The sequence below is a fragment of the Apteryx rowi genome, unplaced genomic scaffold (assembly GCF_003343035.1).
Source record: "Apteryx rowi isolate R43461 unplaced genomic scaffold, aptRow1 scaffold_581, whole genome shotgun sequence".
Lineage (NCBI taxonomy): Eukaryota > Metazoa > Chordata > Aves > Apterygiformes > Apterygidae > Apteryx > Apteryx rowi.
The window spans coordinates 11,926-39,852 of NW_020450851.1; the positions used below are offsets into that span (position 1 = coordinate 11,926).

Here is a 27,927-nt window from a genome sequence, read left to right on the forward strand (position 1 = left end):
GAGCGGGGGGCCGGGGCGGGCGGGGGGCGCCCCGCGGTGGCCGGCGCTGACCGAAATATCTTTCCGCAGTTTGAGGAAGACGCGGAGGAAGCGGGCGGAGGCCTGGACGGGGCGCAAGGCCGGCGGAAGAGGCTGTTCTCCAAGGAGCGTGAGTCCGGGCCGCGCCGGGGGCCCGCGCCCGGCACCGGCCGCTCGTTACGCGGCAGACGGTGGCTTTACGAACAAAGTGCTGCTTGCAGCGATGGCTGCACGTCTCAGGCAGCTGGGCAGTTTTAGAACTCATTGTCTTTATTAACAAAGCAATGGCTTTCGTTCCCTCCCCACGCCGAAAGCAGAGCGCGCTGTCCTATAGGACAGAACGTTTTTGCCCGTGCATCAGCTGAACCTAACCATGGCAAACACAAAGCAGCGCAATGTCCATTATTTGGCAGCCTAAGTGCATTTTAACGTGTCTGTCATCAGATGCACTTTTCTGCGTACATACTGTGCTCTTGCTGGGTTCTGCCTATTTCCCATATGTTCTCCAAAGAATTGTCCTGTCCAGCAGTCAGGAACGCTATCCTGTTGCATAAGCTTGTAGACTAGTAAGCCTGAAGCACTAGATGCATGCTGCTGGCTGTGCTGAATGACCAGAAAAAAGGAGGATCATGCTGAGTATTTCTTTCTGCAGTAAGATGCATGATGTATGGATTTGGGGATGACCAGAACCCTTACACAGAATCAGTGGATATTCTTGAGGATCTGGTAATAGAGTTCATCACAGAAATGGTAAGTCAAATTTAGATGTTATGATAAAAAAAAAACAGCTCTTGTTAGTATTTCAAATGCACTGATTATTACATCCCAGTTGGACAGAGGATAGGATGTTCCTAGCAGAACACATCTCAACAAAAAGGGATGAATTCATTTTCTAAGGGTGTTAAAAGCAGGTTCAAAGATTCCCATTAAGATTTTAGTTTTCTGTAGGCTAATACTTCAGACTCAACTACTGCATTATCCCAAGCCAACAGCTCTGATGCTACTAGGAAGAATCCCAGATTAGCCTTTGCTCCTCCAGGATTAAGTGGAAACTAATGCATTTTGCTCCTTGTGGATTTGGAACAGTGCCTTCATCTTTAAGGGGCAGATAGAGTGATATTTTAGAGGTGCAGCTGACTTTGCAGCCCACTGTGGCATCACTGCATATACAGATGACAGAAAATAAGGATCAGCTTTGAAAGTTAAGCTACTTCTGTGTTGTCACAGTTTTTTTACAAGGCTGGGAATGCATCGCTGTCCCACAAAATGAATACAAGCTTCTGCTGGCTTAAGCAATCACTGATCCAGATGTTCGGATGCTGTTTGAGAGGGTGGTGGGTTTTTTTTTTTCTTTTATCAAGTCTTCCCTGCTGTTTGTGAATCCCCCTTTCTCTTGAAAGGTTGGCCTTGCCTTCTCTTATCAAAGTGCCCTAAACTGTCCTCAGATTTGGTACTGCATATTTTATGCAGATTCTCCTTGATGCTGTTCTTCCTTAAGCACTCTGCAGGTTTGGTCTCCCCTATGTGTAGCAAGGCTTTAGTTTTGATGTCATTATGATTGTGTATGTATAGTGGCACATGCCAGGTGTAGGTGTCAATGAGCTGGGAATAGCAGACTGACAAAAAGTTCATGGGAGTGCACTCCAGAGTGCGTCTGTGACTAGGATGATGGTGCCCAGATCCTGAAATTGCTTACCTTTTGCTTATAAAGCGACAAGAAATAAAATGGAATTGAAAGCTTAAAAAAATAATTAAGGGTCAAAGGCACACTGCTAACTTTCTCTTTTTCCTCTAATAGACACACAAGGCCATGTCAATTGGGCGGCAGGGTCGTGTACAGGTTGAGGACATTGTCTTTCTAATCCGCAAGGACCCCCGGAAGTTTGCCAGAGTTAAGGACCTCCTGACTATGAATGAAGAACTGAAACGAGCCAGAAAGGCCTTTGATGAAGCAAACTATGGATCTTGATTCTCTGCACATGCTTACACAGCTTGGGCACCTCCTGCCCAAAAGCAAGGAATTAATGTGTTCTGTTGGAGGTTTTTTTTCAGGATGGAGATCGGTGCTGGGATGTCTGCCTTGGTTCTCAGCCTTTACTCAGAAGTATTCAAGCCTCTGAATGTTATCTGATTGTATGTGGTATATTTAGGTATTTTTATACCATTTTTTGAAATTCAAGAAGTGTGAAAGTGAGCACTAAAAGTTCTTGTAATGGTGAGAAGTCTGTCTGAAGTAGGACTATATTCTGTCAGGTATCTAGAGGGCTAATGAGAGCTGATTCTTTACAACTACTTCAGTAATTATTAGCTATTCCCTTGACAGGAGACCTAGAAAATGGATCTTGGATAACTCGACAGACTGTGACTTCAAGCACAAACCATTAGAACTTCTGCTCTCTTCCCTGTCCCTGCTCCATATATGCTTTTTGAATAAAACATCTTACACTCATGCCCAGTTCTCATAACTAAAATTACACTGATGAATTCTCACAAGTTGCATAATATGGATTTCTTAGCACTAATGATCAAGTATTCTTAGTCTGGTAGAAAGGTTATTTTTTTTATTCTGCCTCAGTGGACATAGCTTTCTTGTTCTCATTTCTCCCTAGGAAATGGGAGTTCACCTATCCCAGATTTACTTGCCCTTAGATGCTTGCCTTCTCCTGCCCTTGTTAGGCAGGTGCTCCACAGTAAAGCTGACTGGAGACAGTTTTTCCATAGTCTTTCCTGGTGATCCAGATCTTGAGCCTTAGTTACAAGCAAGAGCCAGACAGAAAGCACTAACTGCATTGCTTGCTCTAATGGTTATTACTCCCCAAATGGATGATGGAGTAGCTCCTCCTTACTTTGCCAAGCAGGCAGCAACTGTGGTTGCATTAAAAAGATTGCAAGATGGTGGGGGACATGCTTGCAGGTAAGGAGCTGAGTGTTGCAGTCAGCTTTTCACCATTTCTGGAGCAGTTCAAAGGCATATGGTAGATTCAGCTAACCTCCTCCCCCCACAGCTCCCATTTCAAGATAAGGATAACGAATGCTGAACAGTGATAACACTGCAAGTCAAGGCTGTCCCAATATAAGCAGAAGGAAGACAAGTCTTTTATCCTAAGCAGCAGTAGGTGATGAGCTGCAGCCTTCTGCCCTGGATGGTAATTATTTGCAGTGCAGATTTGACAGCAGCATTTAACATGTGGTACAGCAGTAGAGAAGGGGCACTGACTTAGAGGTAACTCAAAGCTGTTGTTCCTGGACAAGGCTAGCTCAAAAGATGACAGCTAATCTTCTGTTTGGGACATTCTTCCATAACAAATGGCTTGACAAAAATCTTAGTTTAACATAATTACTACTTTCTTAGCAGTGCAGCCCTACTCAAGCAGAGTTCAGGGCATGAGTAACCAAGCCACTATCAGGGTTCTGAGGATTTTAATTAGAAAAAAAACAAACAAGATTAGAATGACTTAACCCCTTTCCTGCTCCCAGCCCAGGATCAGACACCCATTGCTGCAAAAATAGAATCAATATCCATGTTCTCAGTAGCTTCTTTCAGCATAGAGCCAGGGTTTTCTTCCAACAGCAGCTGCATAGGGGTCCCTGCTTTGCTTAGTTCTCCAGCAGCTGTATCAGCATTGGCACATCCTTCATGACCCAAAGACCCAGCTTGGTAAACTGGGAGGAAGAATGAAAAACCACTCTCACAGACTCCAGAAAGCTCAGAAGGTTTTTGCTGAACAGTCTTCGGAGTTTTCTTCGACCGCTTGGACCATTTGATCTTTCTCTGACAGAACTGTGCCCCACGGTACTGCTTTGGCTGGCGTGCATTTTGCAAGCCAGAGAGGAGGTATTTACAGACAGATGTTTTGACACAGCATAGTTTCCTCTGCAAGCTTAAGGGGAGGAAGGTGCACAAAACATTACTTTAGCAGCTGTTAAAAATAGGTTATTTGGGATTTTGAGAGATTTGGTATTAGCCTTCTCTACCGTTTTCTTTATCATACCCTGGAGATGCAACAGCATCTTGTACAGTAGTAGCCAGGGCATTCAAAAGAAAGCCAACACTCCTTACACTATATAATAGCTACCCATTAGACATGCACACAGGTCAAGTTGCATTTTCATCCTCCCTCTTAGTTATGTATTCATGCATTTGTTAAGCTTTTAAATCCTTTCCCAAGTGACTGATGCTGAACAACATATTCATATCGGAATGCCTAGTGGCTATATCTGTTGATCCTGTTTAAAATTAAAAAATGGGTTACACCACTGCATTTCCCTACGCTGTTGCAAAATACACATTATTAAAATGTAAAGTGTCAGACCAAGAAACCCCACACTCATATAAAATTACCTGCATCCTTGAGCCTCCACATGGTGCAGCCGGTTGCTTTTCAGTAACTTATTACGCAGAAAATAAGCTGCTGATTTGAGTTTGTTGCCTTTGCACCACAGAATAGCTTTTCTGAGTGCCTCTGACAATTCCCCAAAACAGGTAGCTTTTTGAAACATCTGTACAAGAGATCTAGTATGCTGTGATTTTGCTGTACGAGAGCAAAGTGACACTGACTCTGCTTTAGAAGGTGTTGACGTAATGCTTATATCCTGAAACAAAGCAAAATGGAAGTAGTTAGCCTTTTAAAAACACAACACACCTGATCCTTTGTAGGAAAGAAGCAAAGCACTGAGGTATTTGTGACAACGTTCTTTATAAGGAGAAAGTGGAAGAGCAGTCTTGTTTACTGGAATACAAAAAGAAGAGGCAGACAATTAAAATTTGTATTCCTGTCTACTACTGACTTGCTCTTGTGTTTTCAGTTGTATTTCCCCTCTGTGAAATAAAGAATGAGATACCAATACATGCTCAAACTCATAAAAAAGATTAATAGTGTTTTTCAATGCAAAGCTTCCATGCTGACCTGGCTGGTCAGAAAAGCAAAACTAAGGAAAACACAGCTAGTGCTTTAGCAGTAGGTATTCTAGAAGGCAGGAGGAGGGGGAAAGGGGACATTTTCACTCACAGATATTATGTTTTGAGTCTAAGGGTATTTTAAAGTTATAAAAACCGGTGTAAAATGGTGCTACACAAACCTCTTGGGCTGGACGTTTGGATGGTCTGAGCAAGCTCTTTACATCAAACCCAAGGTGCTTCCCTACAGAGAGAGAGAGGAGAATTGTCATTATGAAATAAAGACAGTCTTAATTCTTCCCACAGACACTTGCTGTTGTCAGCAGCCTCACATCTGCGCACTCAACACTTCTGGTCCAAACAGCAAGGAAGGGGAAGGGGACTACACTCATCTCATGTGGCCACTGGCAGGGGATGAAGAAGATTTAGTGAATTACACATGGCTGTAAAGGAGACTTCCATCGGTGAAAGCCTTATACAAGAACCTGGATGCCTGCGGTCACTGGCCATACCCATGACTGTCTGGGGAGAGCCCAGAACTAGCAGGCACAAGACACAAGTACCTAAGAACTGCAGACAGTTCTCTTAGCTTCCCTCACTATCCTCAGGCCCCATCTATAAAGATGCAGGAAAATACTGCTGACTATCTACAGGATCTATTTACTGTACTCATTACAGCAACACTGACATCATCTGCAGCGTTGTAAAGACATGGGTATATGACAGCGTTCTCCTCCTTGTTCAAGGACAGAAAAGGGGAGTTTGTACTGGGACCGTACTCTGTAGCTGGCAGAAGTGCTTGGCTCTGTTGGACAGAAGTTGGGGTCAGTGGCAGTTTCTGAGATGCCAGAAACGAGTAGCGCTGTGGCACAATGCTTTACCTCTGCTGGCTCTGGTAACCAGAACCGGCTTTCCGATGTCTGTGGGGCACGGGATGCTCTTGTTTTCCACGACACTTGTGCAGGTCACCAAATCTCTCTTTTTCCCAGCCTCTGATGCTGCCTCTGGCACTGCTAGGAAGAGCTTTTTCAGCCAGCTGGCAGCTTTTGTGGCTGTAAGTGCTTTAGCCTTTTTCTTCTTCACTTCAGAAGAGAGAGAAACTCCAAGAAAGTCACTGATGTCAGAAGGGAAGGTAAATCCCTTGATATAAGGCATCTGTTGGGTCTTTGACACGAGATGCAGTGATGTCGACAGCACCCCATATAAGGAAATGAGGCTCTGCAATACACACCGGTACTGAATCCTGAGGAGGTAAGACAGAAAGGTATGGAGATATCTCTAGCAGAACCATCATAGCTTGTGCTCACTGAACAACTACATTCAGCTTGAGAGACAGAGCTGATGGAATTGATTCCAAGTAGCCCTTTCCTTATTCCCCCCTTGGTATAACCTTCTTTTTACACCCTATCACCGCATTTTCTTTAATATTAGTCTGAGCTCCTCATGTCAACATGCCTTCCATCTTTAAGGCAATGTTCAAGTTCAGAGCATAGGACTCACCTGTTTGGGAGCCTCTCCGCTTCCCTAGAGCTTTGTGGAGTGCCACACTGGGGACTCAGCAGGTTCCCAAGTCACACCCAAATCATTCAACAGGAGATCTTCCCCAAAAAGCAGTGTGTACCAACTCAGGACAACTGTGCTAGCACTGATGCCCAAATGGTCTTCTTCTCCATATCAACTGGAGAAGGCCAGATTTCTTGTGCCAAACACCATTTTAATGAGCTTTTGTGCACAATACTGTTATTTCCTCAGCTACAGCTAGCAGTTACTTTCTCAGTGCTGCTCCGCAGGACTGTCAGAGACCGAAACAATGACTTCCCTGGAAAACTCAGCAGTATTATAGAACAGCTTTATCTCAACCTTTCCATTTCATCATAAGGCAGGTCTTATTGCTCGCTGCAAAGAGTACCAGATGATAGTGTTTGTGGCAGGCTGGCATTAGTGCTGATTTTATTAGCACTACATGAAGTTTGCAATGAACCAAGTACAAAGCCTTTCAAAAGAGCATGCAAGAAGTCTCCAGTTATACAACTCTTCAGGTGCTAGAATCAAGTCCAAAGGGATGGAAGGACCTCTGATTTCCCAGATCCTTCCCTTGCCTCCCAGCTGAAAAAAGCTCACTCAGCAGCAAGGCCTAATTACAAGCTCTTCTACCTGACAGGCATATCAAACAGACAGACAACAAACAAGAAAGACTTTTGAAAACACAAACCATAGCCGGCTCAACAGCCCTGAAGCCACAGTGTTCAAAAGTATGAATTCTTCCAAACAGAGATGTTTAACCGACAAGCTGAAGATTACACCAGTTAAGGTTAAAAAAACAAACAGCATGTAATGAGACTTGCTGAACACACTAACTAGAGGCAATTCACAAGGTAATATTCTGGATAATTTGGGAGATGAGCATCCATACTTTGGGTTGCTCAAGGCCAAAACAGCAGCCAGACAACAGCCTGAGGTTCTTCCATAATAACTTGAAAAGATGATGTTGGCTATCAAAGAAACTCCAAGTTGCGCCCATGAGTTGCATGGTTGAGTCCATCAGCAGTACAGGGCCTACAGCAGACCTGGTTTTGGCTTATGAGGTGCTCCTGGTGAACTGTAATAATGTTTTTATAATGAAAAAGGATACAGAAATGCTTTACAGCAACAATCCAGTAGACGCAGTAAGAGCTTGCAGCCTCCCAATACCTTCACAGCAACTGTTTCCATCATAGGCTGGCTGGGCACTAAGCACTCTCCTTGAGCCTGGGGTTTATTTTTCCTGTATTGATTCAAGGATGAGGAGATGGTTATGATCTGGCATTTCTAGCATTTTCTCCTTTAGCTCTGAAGACAGAGTTAATGGATAGTGTAACACACAGGGTCGTGATACTTACTTGGGAATCAGTCCTGCCAGGGTTTCAATGCAACCCACCAAGTTCATTTTCCATAGGCGCTTCAAGCACTGTTCTACCTAGAGAGGAAGAAAAATTCCTTTGGCTGAGGAGAGCTCCTCGGTCTAAGGACTACCATTAAGTTAACTGACACCTTCCCCGTGTCAGTGTAACAGCACAGACCACAGGCCTGCAGGACGTGACGCTCCGGCCACGTTCCTATGGCTGCACTGTGACAGGGAGGATCTCCCTTGGCGACACTCCAGCGAACACGGAATTTAAGTGCGGGGCTGGGGCAGACACTGCTCGTCGGTGCCGTGCGGTTTCTCCAACAGTATACAATGAGCTTTGGTATTAAATCAGTCTCTCAAGAATGGAAAAACATAAATCAAGAGGTAAGGCTACCTTTTTTTTTTTTTTATTTCAGCAGAATGCCACCATATGCAAAGACAGCGACAATCCGCCTTTTACTGGAAAACTGGCAAGTAGTTCAGTTAAAACATGAAGTACCCGCCAGAGTAACCCGGTACTATTTTTCCCTCCCTGATGCTACGATGAATTGACGTCCAAACCCCTGCACGAATCCCACGTCCGGAGGCAGGTAACCGTGCCTGCCTCAGGTCCAGGGTACCCCGCAGGCCCGGAAAGCGGCCGCCCCCTCACCGCCCCGCGCCCCCGGGCCCCCGTGGCCACCGCAGGGGCCGGGCCCTGCTCACCTGCTTGAGGGCCAGGAAGGGCCGGTGTCGGAGCAGTCTGCGCTGGTACACGTAGAGCACGGCGCGCAGCACGCGTCCCTCGGCGCCCAGGGCCCGCCCCGACAGCCGCTCGCCGGCCGCCTCGCACCGCCGCCGCAGCGCCGGCAGCCACCGCACTGCGGGGCGGCAGCCGCCGCCTCAGCAACCGCCGCCGCCCGCGCCCACCGCGCGGTCGCGGTCGCGGCCCCGGCCCCCCCCCCGGCCCCTCGCCGCCCTCCGCCCCCCGCCTCGCCCCGGCCCCGCCGCCGTCCCGCGCGCGCGGGACCTGAAGGGTGTTGGCCCGGCAGGGCCACCGTCGCGCTGCTCGCGGGCCACGGCACGTCCAGCCTGTTCCACGCCGCCTCGGGCACCGCCATCTTCCCCCAGCGCGGGGCGGGGCCGCGCGGGGGGCAGGGGGCGGAGCCGCGCTGTCGCGCTGGGTGGGGGGACGGGCGGAACCACCTCGCCGCAGCGGGGAGGAGAGCTTCCCCCGGGCAGGGCGCCGCGGGGCCGGGAGCAGCGCGTAGTGCGGACCAGCGCGGGGGCCCGCGAGGCCGGGGCGCCGCGCCTGGCCGGGATCCCGGGCCTGCCCCCGACGTGCTGCCTCTCTAAAGTGTCGTGAGCGGGGGGGCAAAGAAACAGAAACGACAAGTAGTAATCCCGCTCTTTAAAACTCGCGGTTCTTCAGAGCCTGCCTCGGGAGCTTGGGCTGGTCAGGGTCTGTAGCAGCAGCCGGCCGATGTTCCCCATGATGTGCTGTAAACACAACAGCGAAGACCTGCTTTTTAGGGTGCTTATGCCTGTCACAGGCTATGTGACTGTTACCTCCCATCACACGCACCCTGATCCCAAAGTGCAGAAAAAAATCACACAAGCACCATTAGCACTGGCATTTTGAGCAAATAAGACAATGGGGCTGGGAAAGAGCGTGCACAGAAGATGCTGCTCACTATGGATTAGCCCACTTCCACCTGCAGTTTGCCCTGGAGCTGCCCTCCCACCAAATGACCATCCAGCCTGCGTGGTCCCTGTGTGTGCTGCTCCCGACCTGGGCTCTCAGGATTTGTTGTGTCAGGGCCTAAAGGCCAAGGCCAGGCAGGAGCAGCAGCCTGTGGTATTTGCAGCTGCCCTGCAGAATTAGTTGCTGTAACATATTAGTGCTCCCAGCCCTGTTCCCCATCAAATTGCTTTAATTTTTATGATTTTCCAGGTGTTCTTCCCTGAATATATGACATTATTTTCTGCTTCCTTTCCTTGCCTGCCTGCCTGAAGTTGAACTTACTCTTTTTTAACCTGCAAACAGTAGTGTTCCCATTAATATATTTGTTAGAGTCAATGAAGTTAAGCTGAGCACAAATTTTAAAAGCCCACCCCGTCATCTTTTTAGATTCTACTTTGTTATATATTTTCCATATTCTTTCAAAGAGGCTCATATAAATACAGGTTAAAGAAGGGTATTAATAGTATCCCTTTAAAAACGTAGAGCAAAATTAGCTTTAATGATCACACCTGTAGGGAAGAGAGTGAGTGAGAGAGCAAACATGCAGGCAGAACTGATAAAAGGCTGCTATGAGCACTTGCCTGTATTGGCAAGGAGGTGCTAAGCTCCCTAGGTTTAGAGCAAGGCCTAGGAGATGCTGGGTAAAGGTGGAAATGGAGCCTCCACAGTGTGAGTGGAGGATCCCGAAGATCTCTCTAGCAGAGATTCTGAGGTGCTTTGAACATCCTATAAGTGAGGAACAAGCCTGGGCTATTTGCTTTCAGTGTTGCTGTAAAATGAAGCAGTTGGCTCAGGGGCTGCACCCATCACTCCATGCTGTAGTCATAAAAGGTCCTGGGAGCATCTTTATCCATACTGATGGCACTGCTTCCTTCAAGGTGTATCAAAAGTCTGGTAAGAACACGGGTAGCTGTGGATGCTAGGGGTTGTTCCTATAACTAGCTCTTCCATAGCTAAAATACAGGGACAAAATGGGGGAAATACTTCTTTTCTTTCTTTTTCCTACTGCATGTTGTCATGTGGCTGTTCTCCTTCCTGTACCCTGTTTCAAAGGACCTTAGATGAATGGTAATATGTATGTGCAGCCTACTAATTTTTCCAGTGACCCTCCTGTGAATCATTTGGTTCAGATATTCTAAAAGCTATTTATCAATCCCAATGCAATTATCTTTCTACCTCTCCTCTCCTGTTTCCCTTTCAGATGTTGGCAACACTCAACAGTTAGAGGACAAGGTATGCCTGTGTCTTCAGCTTCATGCACATGCAAATATAATCCTGCTGTGGTAGAAGGCCAGCTCAGGAGATGCAGGTTTCTAGGTGCTGAAAATTATCATGGTGCTTATATTTGTTGTGCTCTGGGTGAGCAGATGGCTGTGGGAGTGGTTCTGACCCCTGCAGTGTGGAAAATGAGATAAAACTCTAGAATCAAACTCAACTAAGACAATGGGACTGGGAAATAGTGTGCACAGAAGATGCTGCTGACTAGCCCACAGACTTTCTATCTTAAAAACAGATCACTTAAAGATGCTGAATAGGGTCATTTAACACCTTAAAGCAGTTTATTTGGGGAGTATTTCAGGCTAGCTGATGGGCAGCTAGCTGCCTTTGAGCTCCTCTCATCCTGAAAGAGGTGCTCAGTCACAAGGGGCACATGTGGCAGGGAAGTGAGAGCTCTGACGTTTTCCACAGCACTGTGCTGCACTGCTCTGAGACTGCTTCCCTGGCCTGTATCCACAGCTACTGGAGTACTTGGGAGTGGTAATCTATGAAGCCCTGGACTGGGGAATTGACAGCCAAGTGGAGCGAGAACTGAGTGAGCCCTTGGAGAAACTGCTCTCCCTCATGTTGAAACTGGACGATGAGGCGATGAAACTGGCAGTCACCCTGCAGGATGTTATCAAGGTTTCCTTCTTCCCACTTAGTAAATATAGCAGCTTTAGAGGAGTTGTTGGAGCAATGCTGTTAACGAATGGGCACAACAATTTCCAGTGAAAAGCTGGGTAGCTTAGAAGACATGTAGGGGAACATGTGGCTTTCCTATCAATCAGATGGGAAAGGAAAAACACCTTAAGTGCACTGAAGTTTTTATGGTAAAGAGTTAAGAAGGAAGACTGAGCGTGGCTCTCATACAGCTGTGTCTACAAAGTTCTTCTGTACATAGCCTTCTGTAGCTGTACTTTTGAGGTGTGGGCAGAGAAACTTTCATTAAGCCCTAGTTTTGAAAATGACTTGTCATAGCCCCAGTCCTAAACTGAGTCTTAGTGTCTAGACTACAAGATCACCTACAGGTCAAGATATATGTAACTGTTTCTAGGCACCATAACCTCCACAATATATATCTTATAGGTATGAAATCCTACCTTTGGAGGCTCTAGGTAGTGGAAAAAAGTTAATTGTTCAAAATATTCAGTTTCTGAAAGAGCTGGGAGTTGAATGTCACAACTCAAACTACTAGTTTGTTCTCAACTGTAATTTCAGTGTACCAGAAACTCCCCATGCCCCAGTCTCACCAGGGCGTAGGGTCGGGGGGGAGAAGACCAGGACAAGTGTCCCCACCTGCTGTGTTTTGTCATGCCTTGTCTGTATTGGAAGCTTCCCCTTCCAGGTACTTATTTAAAAGCAGACCTTACAGAGAACAAGATGTATAAAGTACACAGCTACTTACATTGCTGTACATACAGGATTGGATATCTTTCTTCTTTGTTCCTTTCCATCTACAATAGAACAAAAAAGAGGCAAAAGGGATGAGGAAAATGATTTTTAACCAAAGATTGAGAAAACTGAATCTTGCTTTCTTCCAGCCTACAACACTTTTCATTTCAAGGAGATATCTCTCTTAAATAGCTGCACTTTTTTCAGGTCTGTGAGGAGCGCTTGTCCAGGCCTTCTGAGGCTGCCAGCCATTACAAGGTGACCTGTAGGAGTCTTTTTACGGAATATATGGAACTTCAGAAGCTTCTGTCCATCATCCAGACTTCGAAAGAGGTATTTTGGCATCAACCCTTAGCACTATCCCTTCTGCCTCCACATGTTCACCTAGTTCTACAGTAATCTTTGCTTTGCACTAGAAATGTAACATATCACTGAAGGTCTATTTTCATAATATGAAAGGCTTCTGCCTGCACCAGATTAATTATAGCTTTTGAATGTTTGGGGGATTTTTGGCTTCTTGACTTTTCAGATTAATATTGATAACTTAGACTGGGTAGATGAGAAAGTACTGGACAAGCACAAGGTAATGATTACCCTGTATGCTCACTTTTTAGAGTCTGAGAAAAATGGACATGGAAAGCTTGCTGGAAAATCCCTTTCAGAAGAAGGAAAAATACTTGGTAAGGGATTTAATTCTTTCATTGTGGAGGAGTTTGGGGTTTTTTTGTCTACCCTGGCTCTCTGAGGCTTTCCCATGACTCCTTTATGAAAAATAGAGCTTAAGCACACACAAACAAAACCTCTTAGGCTGTTTAAGAGCTTAAGTAGTTAAAGACTTGTCTGTAAAACAAGCTGGGAAGTGAGCTTGAAGTTAAACTACTGTTAAATGTGTTTACCTCATGTGGACACTTATTCTGCACAAAGAGCCTCTTTGTGGTTCAACTTAAACCACTTCTAGAAGTGAAGTTGGAGGCGTTCTTTGTGGAGTAAGTGTCCACAAGTAGTTATTCAGGCTGTTTCCTCTGCTAAATGAGCTCCAAACTCTTGGCAGGAATTGATAACCTGCTAAAAGCAGTCTGCCCCTTTCTGCAGTTGAACTGACAGCTTCTGGAAAACTGTTCTGTTGGTAGCATTGAGGTGGACTAGCCCATGCTTATTATGTGGGCTCCATGATGGTTCAGGGCTGGAGGGGGCTAAAGACCAGTAGATCCACCTATCTTTGGCTGTGCAGCTCCAGCAGTCTGAACAAAGAAGTGAAGGAGGGGGAAGCTCCCACCTTCTGCTCACTGCCATTTCTTGTCCTTCCATTCTGTCCTTTCCTAGTTCCTGGACTGTGTTTGGGGCAGAGAAAGCAACTTATTCTATTCTCTCCATAGCCTTGCACAGTCAGGGCTCAATCAGAAACAAATAACACTTCTGGCTGGAGCTCTGCCCAGCATAAACAAATGTACTGTAGTCTGGAGTCTGTGGAGACAAACGGCAAGCCCCGAGAGACTTGTGGACTCACTCCCTTTGTCTAAATAGCACTTGCTTTGAAGCGTGCTCAAACTATTCGTATGAAAATGTTTGTGAAATGTGTGTTTGGGCATATTCTCAATTTTGTGATCTATTAAAATAAACTGGCAAGCTATCTCAAACCACAAACTCATCAACTGTTACAGCTTTTTTTCTGCAGGGAGTACATGAATAAATACATGGGCTTTGCTGTGTGGCCCGAAGGCCAGTGTATTTGGCCTCTCCTTCTTCAGGAGACATGAATTACAAAGGCAGGATGTCTGTTGAAAAATTCTCTGCCTCTAGTTTCCAAGTCCCTAAGTACCAGTTGATTTCATCGTTCTGACAAACTCTTGAGTTTAAAATAACCAGGATGCCAGCTTCACTGGGATCCCACAGACTAGAGCTGATGCCTTGAGTGGTGCCAAGCAGCTAGTGCTGTCTATGGACCACTTTTTCATATTGACTGCTATGAAACAGGCCTTCTGAAGCACAGGCCACAGCCTGATACTGTGCAGAGTTGTATCATTTCAGCAGAGTTTACCCATGTGTTGCAAGGCAATCTTCACCCTGAAGTCTAAGCACTGAGACCTCTTAGGAACACAACTGTCTTACCACTCATCTGTTGAACTGCATGCAATGGGCATGGAGTATTGTACAGGAGGCAGATGCTATTCCCTCTCTGTTCTTCTGTGCTTGAGTAGCATCTTATGTGGTAAGACACAGGTGTGGGAAGTTTATACTGAGTTTGGTAGTATGTGGGATGGCCCAAGTAGAGTAATTGCAGTGATTCAGTCGAGAGAGAAAGAAAAGTATAAGTGAAAATGACATCTCCTGTGCCTAAGAGATTATTTGGGTGTACAGAGGGCTCTGAAATGGCCAGCTGAAGGCCATCCTTGTCCTTAAAATAATGTAGCAGTATTACAGTACAGAAGTCTCTCTTCAGGTGGTATCTTTCAGAACAACTCTGTCACCATGTGAAATAAAACTTTAGAAAGTGCAGATGACTTGGGATAAATTAGTTCATAGCCATTTGTTCCAAGGCATCTACTATTGAATAATTTGTCCAGTTCTTTCTTCAGTTAGACTTTCAATTAAGGGATGTTTGTGTTCTCCTACAGAATAAATACGATAGTCCAGGAGATACGGCTAGTATTTGGCCACTTGTATGGCTGTTCTAGTTTTCTGGAGTTCAGCTGAACTGTCCCAAAGCCAGGCTAAAACAACCCAGCTAAACATCCTTCTCCATGAAGGCAGTCATCAATCAGAGCTTGCCTAAGGCTTTTCTGACATTATACCAAGATATCTGAAAGGGTTAGTGGAGAGAAGATGCTCCATACTGTAAGTGGAAAAGGGAGGGGAGTCTAAGTCAGAAGTTTAGTTCTGAGGCAGTTTTCTAAAATGTTTTGCTTCCCTTTCATTGTTTATAATACAATCACTTCTTCTTTCTTGGTTTGCCTTTAGGATCCAGGTAAGCTGTTAACTTGGCACTTCCATTACAATGTTGTCTAAACATGCTGATGAGTTTTTTTGTTTTGTTTTTTTTGTTTGTTTCCATCTTTAACTCTTGTTGGGTTATCTTGTATGCCTGAGTATCCTGTGGAAACAGGTATTAATAGAGGAACAGGATGAACAGGTGTCAGAGTTATCAGCTTGTGTCTCCAGGCTGAAACTGCTGACATAGGCTGCTGGGAAGGTTAAAGTATGAGATCCTTTCCCCTTGCCTCCTTTCATCTGTGGGCCCTTCATCCCTTGGTTTCTAAAAGTTTTGGGGATTTTAGTAGTAAGACTTGATATTTCATTCCCAATATTTCCTGGGATACAATAATCTGAAAAACTCTGGCACCTGGAGTACTTGCAGGAACTTACTCAAGAAAGGGGATATTATTCAAGAAAAGGGATAGGTCTAGCTACCTGGTAACAGAAGCTGTATTTTGCTGAAGAACATTCATTAAGTTAATGACAAAGTTCAGGAATGAACCTGAGGAACCAGCTCCCAGATCCCTCACTGTAAATTGACAAAGAGAAGCAATTCTGTGTTCTGGTACTGCACATTTCCATCTGATCTGTAAATGAGTTGAAGGGGGTGTTAAGTATGCACTTCTGTATCTCTGAATGACTTCAGTTGTTAAATCTGCCCTATTAAATGGAGGGAGGGAATGCCACTCCATGCAATCTAGCCAGGTGTTTACTCAGCCCTCACTGGCTTCTCATAGGCAACCCTGTGGCCTGATGTCATCCGTGAACTGCAGAATGGCGTGAGGCTGCGCAAGGCCACTGAGCGACCTCAGCATCGTGCTCCTCCAAAAGAATATACCCGCTCCCCCTATGAATTGCTGGTGGATGATATTCAACACAAGAGGTACACCCTTCGGAAGGTGAGTGACTACAGTCAGTGGACAACTTTGAAACCAGCTGCTCTAACTACCTGGTTTCTAAACAGTATCTATTGAGACTTCTTTCTCAAAAGCCTGTCTTACAACTCTTCCTCAAAGGTACTTAAGTTCAGAAGTGTCTAAGGCTCCCTCTCAGCTACAGCTCAGTGTTAGATCATAATGTTTGTCCACCCAAGCACTTCATTTCCAGTAACTTTAATTCAGGGGTAGCCAAACTTTTAAGAAGCTGGATGCTAAATTTCATCCCCCTCCAGGGGTCAGCCACTCCCTCCCTTGGTGCAATTAAGCTGCCTTGCACAAAACAGCTCCATGAAACAGACCCTTGACTGCTTAGGCTTTCTACCTCAGATGCCATCTCCACAGGCTCCTTGAGCTGTGCAATGTCTGGCATCTCTTCCTAGTTTCCCTGCTTTCTCAGCTGATGTGGGATGTGTGCAAGTGTAAAAGCACTTTTCAGTGAGTGCTCTGCTCGGCCTCAGGCAGAGGCTCCTGCAGGAGTTTAGGCAGGGTAAGAAAAGCTGCATATCTTCCAGGGGCAGCTGTTGTGCTGACTCAAGTGGTAGGGGCTTCCAACACCAATGGTGAATATGCCCAGATATGGAGATGACTGAGCTCTGAAGGTTTGTAATGCTGTTCACTTGCTGTAGCTTGAGCTGGGAATGATGAGCAGATCCAAAACATTGGCATGAGACTTTGTGGCATTGGAGTGCTTTGCAAACAGGCTTTTTGGCAGAAGATGAGACAATTCTAATTATAATAAAGAGCTATATTTTTAAAAAGTGAAAACTTTGCATACCATGCTAGACATCAGCTTTTCTGCCTGTTGTCAGTGCTCCTAGAGTGCAGAGGATTAACAGCTTCAGCTGAGCCATGCACCTCTTTAAAATCCCAGCTCTTGCTCTTCCTGACTGTTGCTCCAGTCTTCAGGTAAGACTGACATTTCTCTGGAGACTGGTATCTTGTTCAATATATAAATGAATAGCAGTGGAAAGGAGTGGAAAAGAGACAGTACATCATAACTGGTTGTGCTCTTTGTAATGTACAATAGTATGACTGCACTGTGCAGTACAAAACCATAACTCAAGGTGGCAGGATGAACTGGCTCTTGATTTTTTTTTTTTTTTTTTTTTTCCTGCTGTGGTCAACAAGCTGTAAGTCCAAAGAGATATAGCTAGAAATACTAGAAGAAAGTATGGAGTGCTACTGATCAGGCCCCTGTTTGTGAAGGCTCTTAAACAAGGATTTCTCCATCTGCAAAGCTACTTTAAAGCTTCTAGTAATCAGTGGTCTAATTTGCAAATGAATGAAAGCATGCCAGAAGCTGTAGTGTTGTTCTACCTGCACTCCCATGTGTTCTCAAGCTGTACACACACGGAAAGCAAACAGCACAGCCTCAAAGTAAGTGATCAAGGCAGCTAAACTCATGCATGTACAGCTGCCTTTTTGGTCAGTGCTTCCCTCTGCAGCAAGTGCAGGTCTTGATGAGTGAGACAGTCCACTTCACGTGAGTACCTGCCCTGCAATCCTGTCCTGCTATTGTTCCTAGCTTATGTAGGGCCATAAGCCAGACTCTGGGTCTCTACCTTATGCATACAGCTGCCTGCTGCTACAATTTTTGTTAACCCATTCAGCAGTTCTCCTCCCTGGAGCTGAGTTCTCATTAATAAATATGATGTGACCATGATGCTTATCAGGATCACTCCTGGCATTAAAATCTTTAAGTACAATATTTTTCAGCAGCTTCTCAGCTCTCTTAATGAGCTGCTGGGGCTGGAATGCTGTATGCTTCCTGTGCAAGCCCCAAACAGCTGTCTAGTGCTTCCGATTGCCTCTAGTTTGTGGCAAGCAAAGCTGTCTCTACTAAAAAATACTCTTGCAAGCAAACCTCATTTTTCTACACTTCCCTACTTAGTCTTGTTATGTCTTTTTCACCTCCCACATTCCCAGATCCTGACTTGTCATTCATTGTGCCACTGAATGGGAGGGTGGATGAGGAGTACAGAAAGAACTTAACTTCTTAAGCATCATTTCTATTCTTTCAGGTGATCATTGAGCAAAAATGCAAGAGCTCCAAAGCTGATGCAACTGCTTCCATGCCTCACCTAAAACCGGTAAGTAACCTGGTGCTGCACCTAATGATGGCAAAACAAAATGATTCTAGAGCTGGCAGAATGTTTTCTAGGAATATGGAGCTAATGTCCTAGCTACTGGATTGGATTTGGAAGAGGGATATATTAACCATACTTAAATTTTGAGCAGACCCCAGAAAGTCTGTTTTCTGCTAAGACATGGGGCTAGGAAAACAGGAGGTGACAAATCTTCAGAGGAGAAAGATGATCAGTCTCCCTGCTTCCTTTGCTGCTTCTTCCATTTGGAATACTTTGTGGTCCTGAAATATTCCTAGACTTCTTGATCCAACTTAGTTTCAAATCTGACGGTGGCTAATATTCCACAGCAAACACATTGTCTAAAGTTTCTCTCATGTGCCACAAAAACTTAGAAACAAGATGTGGAAAGCACAAGTGAAGAGAGTATGTGCGCAACAGTGTCCTCCCAACTGTGAGACACTTGTAAAACTGCTGTTGCCAAAAGTGTAGTTCAGTCACCACTGGTCTCCTCACTCTGTTCGCTGGCTCTTCCCAGTACTATGCTCTGCCTGCAGGTGCTGGAGAGGAAGCTGAAAGAGTGCATGCCGCAGGAGCCCATCTGGCATGAACAGCTCATGGCAGAAATAAAGCAACCACAGAAGCTTTGGCCATCAACAGCAAGGGAAAATGGGAGCAGGCCCAAAGGTACCTGTTGGGCTCCACCTGCTACAAAGTGACTTGCTGCACATGTGTGAATTCAGTGTTGGCTAAAAATAACGGGCTGCCTTGGAAATGAAAGCCCACCTTTCTTCCTCCTTAGCATGTATAATGCAAGGGAGGTGGGAATGCAAATTTTGTGTTGACACAGGTGGTATGGCATAAGAATACTTTTCTAGAAAATCAGCTTCTGGCTTATTAAGACTCAAAGGTGTTTCAACTTATGCTTTTTTAGGGGGTTCAAATTTATCCGTTAGCTGCACTGGGTGGCCCCAAATCTACTGAAATGGACCATTAAAAAGCCAAATGAATGTCCAGCATAACTGTCCACTAAGTAAGAAAACAGGATTTGGGCCATCACCTAAAACAGAAAGATGATGTAACTGCTAGGACAAAACGTAGACAAATCTTAAATTCTGATGTGTGGGTTTTAATGTTCATCAGTTCCTTGTCACAACAAAATACCTTACTGTGTCTGTGTTTTCCCCCTCAGAAATGCCTGTGTCACCAAATATTGCCTTGAAATCTCCAAGAAATAGTATCTTAACTCTTCAAAATGTCAGTACAGAGTTTAAAATTGTCAACACTATAACACAGCAGCTAGGACCAGGAGTTCAGGTAAGGCTTTAAAGGAAATGACTCTGGAGAGGCACAGTTAATCTAGGCACTGGATCTGTGTACACACGCATCGTGGAACATCAAGTTCAAATCTTAGTGTGGGCAGTCTTGTCCCTCAAAAAACAAACATGATACTATTGGGTTCACTAAAGTTCTTTCCTTTACAGAAGCTCACACCATATGTAAACGCCTCTTTTTGTGGTGTAGCTGGAGCCTATAAAACCAAGGTCAGCTCTGGTCTCTCAAACTAGATCCTGCAGCAATTTTCATATGCACAGGAGTTTGGCCAATATGGGCCAAAACTACTCCTGCTCCTACCTCGCTGTATTATGCAGTGAGGCATTTGATACTAGATGTATTTGCATTTCACATGCTGTTTGAGTGTATGTGGAATGGGACTTAATGACTTGTTTTTAGGGAGCACCTTTACTAGTGTATTTCCACTGTTCTGCCTGTGGAACAACTAAGAGAGCACCATTCTTCAGTAAACTGGGATATGTAGTGTTTGGGTTCTTTTCATGATCAATCCATGGAGTTAAAGCTTGACTGCTTGGTGTCTGGGATTCAGTCTAAGCATAGTCAGAATTTCTGTGGAACAGAACTTAAGCCCTAACAGATCATGTCTAGCACAGATGCTCTGGCATACAAACAGGACTCTGTTTTCTGTAAACATTTCTGTCTGAAATGCAATCGCTTAACTGCGGAAAACGGATATGAATTTCTAAAAGCACAAAATCTTAGCTATATTTGCACAGGTCAGTGCTACTTGTAGGAATGTTCAGTATTTGAGAATCATGTGGTGTATTACTGCTAAATTAGAGGGACCTTTTTTGTGGAGACTGTAATAGGATCAAATTTGGATTTCCACTTTTCTAGAGAAGCTAAAAAGGATTTGGGCCATCACCTAAAACAGAAAGATTATGTAACTGCTAGGACAAAACGTAGCCAAATCTTAAATTCTGATGTGTGGGGTTTAATGTTCATCAGTTCCTTGTCACAACAAAATACCTTACTGTGTCTGTGTTTTCCCCCTCAGAAATGCCTGTCTCACCCAGACACAGCACTGGGTTTGAGATGGGTTAGCGGGGCACAGTCTCTTGAACTGTTCTCTAGAGTTGCTGCATGTGAGCTCAAGCCAAGAAAATGTTTCCAATGTGCTCTGAGAGCTGTAAAGGAAGATTCTAGTGTAGTTGGTTCCTGAACAGTTGAAACTTCGGGATAATATCTGCATTGTACTTGAGTGAGAGAGATAACACATGAAGTTGGACTGGTGTGGCTTCCTTGTCAGGAGAACTAACTTGCCTTTTGGAATATGAAGTACCTAAATGTACCACATGGCTTCTCTCTCCCCTCCACTTTTGGCTGAGTCTGGATAGTTCCTGGACAGTGCTGGGTATCCTGGGTCTTGTTTAGCAGTGGTGGTTCTGAGAAGTGGGCTTGGCATTGGCATCTCTTGTATGCAGCTTAAGAACGTTTTGTCCTTTGGCCTACAGGAAACAACTCCCAAGCTGCCTTCCAGCACCCAGCTTGCCTCAACCAGGTCATCAGTAATGACCTGCAATAGCACAGGTCAGTGTCCTTCTAGGTGCACATCCAAATCAGGTGGTGACAAAGCACAGTGGCCTGCTGGGTTCCCACAGCCTTAGGCTGGACTCATTGTACACCTCTCTAATCACTGAAAGACACTTGCCATGAGAAGCTAAAGCACTGAGTAATTAGTTTGGGGAAGTGCCCTTAGAAAGCCATTCTTCTGCAGCTGACTGAAGCTGCAGGAGTTACATAGGCTTCAAAATGATGATAGTATGTCCCCAAAGGCATAATTGGAATTCATAGCAAAAGCTAAATGAGTCTCTTGAATTTTCAAGCAGGAAAGGCACCACTTGATTTTATTAAACTACATGGTGCTAATTAAGACTCATCACTGCCTACTGACAAGCATAATTACTGTAACTTCTGCTTTTTGTGATCAGGGCTCATGGGGGTGAAGGAGGCATAAGCCTTGCTACATTCAGAAGGCACTGTAATGCTCTTGAGTGTTCAGTGTTTGGGGTGGAAATCTGGAAGCTGCCAGTTCATTTTCTGCACTCTAAAATTCTCCTTTCCTATCCAGGTCTCTCTGCAGATTGTACATGTGCTCCCATACGTGGACCCATGCTAGGAGACATTAAACCTATCAGTTTCCTGAGCTCTAGCCAACAGGAGCTGCCTCCTTACAGAGGAAGGTCCAGATCTTTAGAGAGTGCCCTTCAGAGCACGGAACTTGTAAGTTTTGCACATGAGCTGGCAAGCCCAGTCTGATACAGTTGGAAATGACTACATTGTCTAGGCCATACTGTATGTTGGTCTTAATTTGAGGTGTTATTGTCTCCTTGGAGACAGTTTAGACAAGGTTGGGTGCTGTAGTGTCCTTGTGGAGATTTCTTTTATTCCAGTTTGAATGACATAAAATAAAAGTTGTTGCCCATGCAAGGAGAAAAATACAACTACATTACTTGAAAGTGTCTGTCAGGGCTTGCTCAAGCAGACTGTAGTGTCTCTTGGTGCAATGGGACTGTCCTGCTTTCCCCATCTCCCCATGTTCTGTCTAGACTGATATATTCACAAGCATCCTTTAAACTGCAGTAAAGTGTTAATGAAACAAATGATGGACAAAATGCAGACACTACAGCATCAGTGACTAAGTGTATGCAATACAGAAGTCATTACCATTGTAGAAGCACTGCTGGGTTTGTGCACCCCTGTGACATCTTCTGAATCATGGCCTAGCCCTGCTCTGCCCTGATGGGGTGTGCTGTGCCCTTGCCTCCTTCCTTCTTTCTGTATGCCTCCCCGCAACCCCCTAAACTTTACCATAACTCTGTGTGACCTCTTTATTCAGCAGTGTGGTAGGGATGCAGGTGTGGGATGGGCTCCCCACCTGAATAAAAGCACTGTTTTCTTCTCTGCCTTTCATGTGGGGCTAGTGGGTCCTGGAAAAGAGAAGGTAAGACAGCTCTGTGCCATGGGAAGGGATCCTGTGCCTAGGTGAGTAGGGGTCAGTATGCTACCTGTGCTGTGGTCTGTACCAAAGGGTAGGATTCCCCAGGGAGAGGTTCTGGAGATGGGGATTAGCCTTGGAGGGGACCAAGGGACCTGTTTCCCTAATGAGACTTCAGGAAGCTGCTTGAATTCTTGTCTAAAAGCTTGAATACCATAGCAGTATTCCTGTAGTAGTTTCTCTGGTAGTATTGTGAAAGTCAGCTGATATTGCCCATCACCAGCAGAATCAAGCTTTGGGAAGAAATGCTCTTGAGCTTCTTGGGACCCAGTTTCGAGGATGACCTCCTCAAATGTCTGCTTCCTTCAGCTTTCTCTGATGCTTAACTTCTGTTGTTGCCTAGGACTGTCCCTTCCCTACCAAATGGCCATCACCAACGATTGCTGAGCTGATTGGAACCAGATATGCAATGATGGTGCTGGAGGGAGAAGGTTCTCCCCAAAGAGGTGGTGATGGTGTCTTTCCAAGAGCCAAGGTATGTTTCCTCTCCTTGTCTTTGTGCTGTCCTTGCCTTTTCAAAAGCTGGCTGGCTTCATGTCCCTCAGTGCCCAATTGCTGAAGATGTTCTCTGACTTACTATATCCTGTTCATACAGCTGATCTGAGTCTGACCCTAGGCTGTTTAAAATCTTAACACTTGTGCTGTGATGGCTACTAATCAAGCTTAAGTTGCTGTGTAAGCTGCCTAGGAAGCTACTCAGCCTTCTATTCTTCTCAGCGTTTGCTTGATGCTTCCTGTCTGTTGTTTCCAACCTAGCAGAGCAGTCTGCCATTCCTGTTGGCTAGCTCTGAAATCACAAAATAATTGTGATTTGGTACTGCTATACAGTGAAGCAAAGGTTCTTAGCTCAGACTCCCACAGCTGACTTGTGCTGTCTCAAACCTCCTTGCTCAGTGATGGATACAAAGGTCCAGGGTGGGTAGGGGCAGAGAAGGACTTGCAGCACAGGACACCCAGCTGTCTACTCCACTTAATTGCTTGCTCATTCACTAAGTCTGCCCTGGGTTGTTCCAACCAACCCCCCTAGAGCAAATGTTTTGAGTGCAAGTCCTGTGCAGCACAGATGTGAGGATGTCCATGCTGCTTGGTTTTGGGGGTCAGCCTCTTGCCCTCATTTACTTAGCAGTATAGACAGAGCCAAAGGGTTCCTGCTAACACCACTAGGCTACTCCCACAATCTCTCACTCTGGTGTTCCTGAGACTGAATTCTTGCTTTCTTCTCACTGTAGTTGCCAGCCCTGCTTTAACTTGCCTTTTCTCTGCCTCTTCTAAAATGGCTGTTTTGCCCCCTTTGTGCTCTCACTGCTGAAGTTTTTTTAGCTTGCTCAAGCTCCAGTTCTCAAGATAATATCACTTCTGACTGCCAGCTGTGTATGAATGTGGTTTTTTATAAAGTTCAAGCAACTCATCAGCTTCCTTAATGACTCATTTTTTGCTTCAGGACTGGATTCAGATTTGCCCTGAGTTAATCTCTTTGGGATTGCTGCAGTCTACCTCAAAGAATGTCTCTTTTCTTCCCTCTCTCTTAACTAGCTACTGTTACACTCTTACACAATACAACTATTGTTTCTTCAAGAGCCTTTTTCTAAACTCCTGTTGTCTGGCAGCTGCCCCAAACCTCTGCATCATAAAAACATAGGCTTACAAATAAGACTCTTGCTTTTTTAGCTTTTAATACCTGTGTCTCTGCTATCCTTCATCGGATCTCTGTTATTGTATGTGGATTATATATGGAAAGCTCTTTGGCAGGCAGCGGATACTGTTGGTACAAAGATATTTCCCATTGACATTCACTAGTAACTCTCCTTTCCACAGATCTGTTTCAGCTGCCATAAGCAGATGTTCCTTAAGTGGCCTTACAGCTGTTATCTCTGCAGCAGGTGAGATGGTGCAAAAGGACTGAATGAGGAGGAAGAAAAAGTGAAAGAACTGTACTGAAAATACTGAGTATTCAAACAGTTGTAATGTTTGGATAGGAACAGGTTGTTTGCCTTACTATCCAAGCCAGGCTGATGTGTCTACAACTACAGATGATATAGAAAAACCTGCCTTTAAAGTGGAACCTTAGTTTTAACTCTTAGGATTAAACTAACAGTAACCAAATTTACCAGCAAGTACTATACCCAGTTCATCTCAGAGATCACTCTCTGCTGCAGAAAGCCATTTTGCTATAAAGGTTGGATTTAACTTCAGTCAAGGGCTGGAGGACATTCTGGGAAAGGGTCTTCACCAAAATCTGTTCAGGACTGGGAAAGTGAATTGCAGACTCTAACTGGGAAAGGAGTTGGATGTATTTGTATCCGCTTACTTGTGAGAGGGTTTCTGTTTGTGGGGGAGGAAAAGAGGAACTTAAGGCTAGTTCAGGCTCACTTAAATCTACTTATAGCAGCAGTGAGGCACTGAATTGATTAGAAACAAGTAAACAATCCCTGGAGATTAGTAACTGTGTGGTAGTAGTACTGGGTAAAGAGTAATGGGCACTTACAGGTAAAGCCTTCAACTTATGGATGCTGACACACTTCAGATGATTTAAAATAGCATAAATAGGAGTGCTAGCAAAATAAGCAAGTTTAGAACTTTCCTGTTTACTTTGCCATTAAGTGATTGTGCCATAATCACAAACGAAGATTTATTTGGGAAAGTCACCCTTAGCTGCAGCATTTGTATCTGCTGAGCTTTACTCAAATGATAATGCTGGGAATTTCTTTCTTAGTGTCGTCTGCTGTGACTGCTGCATCAAGGCAAGTCTAGTCTTTACAACAGCATATGGAATTTTTGTTTTCTTTTTCCCCTGCACTTCCCCTAGTCATGGGAAACTATCCTTCATCCCACTGATACCTCATATCTACCCTGTAGCTTGTTTCTGAGAAAATGGAAGAAACAATTTTGAGTTGCAAAAGCAGCCAGGATGCACAAACTCTAAAAGAATTAGATAAGGAACCAAACCACAGACATCTCTTGTCATACTCAGCAACAACAACTCTGGTTCCTCCTTCTTTTGTCCTGTATGAAGTGGTTGGGATTACTCTGTGCTCTATTTATACAGGGGTCAAAGTTTACTGCAATAACGTCCATCTTCTAAGTGCACTAATAAATCAATTGTGTGTGATGCAAATTTTCCTGCTAAGAAGGAGGTTTCGTTTCACCAAGAAAACTCAGGTGACCTGTGTTATGATTCTAGATGTCCATGCCCTTCAGAATGTGTGTACATCTTCCACTTAGCTTCTTAAAACTTCTGAGACTCTCCAAAGAGGAGGATCCATCTACTCAAGAGCAGAAGAGCTCAGAGCTGCTGCATGAATTAGAGCACTGGGAGTGTTCTAGGTAAGTTGGGACAGCTATGCTCTGCTTTTCCTTTGAAAGGTGTTACCAGTTACTTGTACATGCAAGTCAGCAAACATGCTGACAACCGTAGCATCTGGTGCTGTGCTGGTGAACTGAATGTTATGCTGAATGATCAATCTAGCCACTAGTCTAACTGATCTACAGTTCTTGGAAAGTATTGTGGGTTTTAGATGACCAACAAGGAGTTGAGTAGATGCTCTGAAGTCCATTTTGCCTCTTAGCTATCAAATTTCCAGCACTGGTTTAGAGTTCCCCATATTAGCCTGGACTTGCAAGGTTCCTGGTGACAGCTTCATTTGTGTGGGAATTTCCAGAGTCCTTTATATTCTATCTACCACTGCTGAGCATCTTTCACTACAGCCCAGGGGTAGCCTCTTCATACCTAGAACTAAACATGTGCTAATCATCTCAGATATAACTGACCAAAAAGTAATCCACAAATGGTTTCTCAGTCCTCCTACATACAAAACAGATGCATGTTTTCTTTTTTGTCCCCGGAAGGGGAACTATTTCAAAATGAGCTGTTGACTGCTCTGGGTGGAAAAGACAGTCCTTGTGAATATAAATACTATATATAGAACTGGAAACTGTCTCAGGTCTATTCTTTTCAAATCAAAGTCTCATGTTGTACTAGAAGAACAGGTATCTTTTCTCTCTGAAACCATTCTTTTATGTAACCAAAATAAAGCCACAGCAACTTCTGGTTCGAAGTATCTGACTTCAGTTGCTAAAAATCAGGGCAGTGTTCACTACTGATGTTAACACTGTGTGGGCAGTGGTTTGGTCTGACTCATAATGCAGACACTGTGGAAGAGGTCTGACTGATTGCATTGTTGCTATGCTTTAAGGTGGCAAAAAGCCTAACACTTGTATGGTTATAGGGACTCTGCCCACAACCCCAGAACAGCCACAAATATCTATTAGACTGTTAGCTGAAGTAGTGATGGTCAACAGAGAGGGTGTCAGTAAATGAAGCTGTTCTGGTGCTTAGTAGCTTCCCCAAATGGAAGCAAGTGCTCCATTAAATTCATACATTTAACTAAATCACTCAGCAGTGTTGGACCAGACTTAGAAAAAAGGTGGAAGAGCACTGTACCTTCTAACTGCACCCTGGGTCAGCTTTCCTGCTTTTTTTTTTTCTTTTTTTTTCCCCCCTCCTGTTTCAGTGTGCCTGTCATGTTGGAACCCCATTGCCTAGCACAGCCTCTGTGCTGTTACCCAGGCACTATGGCAGACTGGCTCTCTGTGGACATCTGTACTCAATGCGAACAGTATCTGTTGAACATGGCTTCCGGTCAACAGCAGAGCATCTCTCTTGGGAGAATTTTCAGGTCTTGGACCAAACTGGAATGAATGACTCTACTGTATATGTCTCCTGTCACTTGTGTTCTGTACCTGAAGTAAATGGAACAGCTTTATGCACATGCTGACATAAAGGCCTGAATAAAAGACCTCCCTGCTGGTTTTTCTAAGCAAGAAGCACAGTTAATATTTGTACTGTAAAATATTATAAAACATTGTGGCTTTTAGAACTGTTTTAATTTTTATGTGTTTTGGGGGAAAATAAATGTTGAAGCACTATTATGCCTCTAGCATTTCCTCTTTTGTACCTGCAGTTGTCATGGTTATGTGGCTCTGTTTGTATTCATTGCTAAGCAGACTTTGCCCTGTCATCAGTATAGGGAATCTCCTAACCAAAAAGCTCTGTTCCTGAGAGGTTTTGAAAGTGGAGCTCTCAGTTGTGTGATCACAGCACTGCATTCCTGCAAGCACCTCTTCTTCCCTGATAACTCACTACAAGTCACTTGAACTCACTGGTATGATGCATATAAAATTGTAGTGATGGCTGTTGGACAGTCTGCTTGCTTAGGAAGCTAACTTTGATTTTGTGTGTGCTCTACCTATGCTTTGCCAGCAGAGCTCTCCACCTCACTTAAGTAGCTAGTATCTCAACCCCATCATCACCTGAAGGGATGGCTGTTCTCTAGATAATCTTATGTTTTGTTCTGGCTTTAAGCTTTGTGCTAAGGTAAATTAGACTATTAGAACATGTGTG

At 44.6% G+C, this 27,927-nt stretch overlaps 3 protein-coding genes across 4 annotated transcripts; 2 read left to right on the forward strand and 1 right to left on the reverse strand.

Moving 5' to 3' along the window:
- Positions 1-38: 38 nt before the first annotated feature.
- Positions 39-2,468, forward strand: TAF13 (TATA-box binding protein associated factor 13). The gene is made up of 3 exons (XM_026082571.1): positions 39-148; positions 671-768; positions 1,817-2,468. The coding sequence occupies exons 2-3, from the start codon at positions 679-681 to the stop codon at positions 1,985-1,987; spliced, it is 261 nt and encodes an 86-aa protein (XP_025938356.1). The 5' UTR covers positions 39-148; positions 671-678; the 3' UTR covers positions 1,988-2,468.
- A 953-nt stretch (positions 2,469-3,421) lies between these two features.
- NEPRO (nucleolus and neural progenitor protein) lies at positions 3,422-8,932 on the reverse strand. Of its 2 annotated transcripts, XM_026082569.1 has the most exons (9): positions 8,812-8,932; positions 8,508-8,662; positions 7,795-7,871; positions 7,548-7,679; positions 7,128-7,205; positions 5,797-6,158; positions 5,098-5,159; positions 4,361-4,611; positions 3,422-3,899 (listed from the first exon to the last, which is right to left on the reverse strand). In XM_026082569.1, exons 1-9 carry the CDS (start codon positions 8,900-8,902, stop codon positions 3,503-3,505), a joined length of 1,605 nt encoding a protein of 534 aa, XP_025938354.1. In that variant the 5' UTR covers positions 8,903-8,932; the 3' UTR covers positions 3,422-3,502. The 2 variants fall into 2 exon arrangements, with proteins under 2 accessions (XP_025938354.1, XP_025938355.1); XM_026082570.1 differs by lacking the exon at positions 8,508-8,662 and having other exon boundaries at positions 8,812-8,836.
- Positions 8,933-10,178: 1,246 nt separating this feature from the next.
- LOC112974037 (protein spire homolog 1-like) lies at positions 10,179-27,914 on the forward strand. The gene is made up of 16 exons (XM_026082572.1): positions 10,179-10,419; positions 10,727-10,758; positions 11,263-11,427; positions 12,385-12,510; positions 12,792-12,857; positions 15,888-16,049; positions 18,110-18,178; positions 18,730-18,859; positions 19,365-19,489; positions 20,983-21,058; positions 21,600-21,751; positions 22,870-23,001; positions 24,342-24,406; positions 25,240-25,267; positions 25,708-25,850; positions 27,038-27,914. The coding sequence occupies exons 1-16, from the start codon at positions 10,179-10,181 to the stop codon at positions 27,222-27,224; spliced, it is 1,899 nt and encodes a 632-aa protein (XP_025938357.1). The 3' UTR covers positions 27,225-27,914.
- The last annotated feature ends 13 nt before the right edge of the window (positions 27,915-27,927 follow it).

Coding starts and splice junctions, on each gene's coding strand:
- TAF13 (XM_026082571.1), top strand. CDS start 679: ATGATGTATGGATTTGGGGATGACCAGAACCCTTACACAGAATCAGTG. Junction 769..1,816: donor TAGAGTTCATCACAGAAATG/GTAAGTCAAATT, acceptor TTCCTCTAATAG/ACACACAAGGCCATGTCAAT.
- NEPRO (XM_026082569.1), bottom strand. CDS start 8,902: ATGGCGGTGCCCGAGGCGGCGTGGAACAGGCTGGACGTGCCGTGGCCC. Junction 7,680..7,794: donor CTGGCAGGACTGATTCCCAA/GTAAGTATCACG, acceptor GAATCAATACAG/GAAAAATAAACCCCAGGCTC. Junction 4,612..5,097: donor CCAAACGTCCAGCCCAAGAG/GTTTGTGTAGCA, acceptor GCTTTGTTTCAG/GATATAAGCATTACGTCAAC.
- LOC112974037 (XM_026082572.1), top strand. CDS start 10,179: ATGGAGCCTCCACAGTGTGAGTGGAGGATCCCGAAGATCTCTCTAGCA. Junction 21,059..21,599: donor AATGACCTGCAATAGCACAG/GTCAGTGTCCTT, acceptor TTTCCTATCCAG/GTCTCTCTGCAGATTGTACA. Junction 25,268..25,707: donor GCTGTGACTGCTGCATCAAG/GCAAGTCTAGTC, acceptor TTATGATTCTAG/ATGTCCATGCCCTTCAGAAT.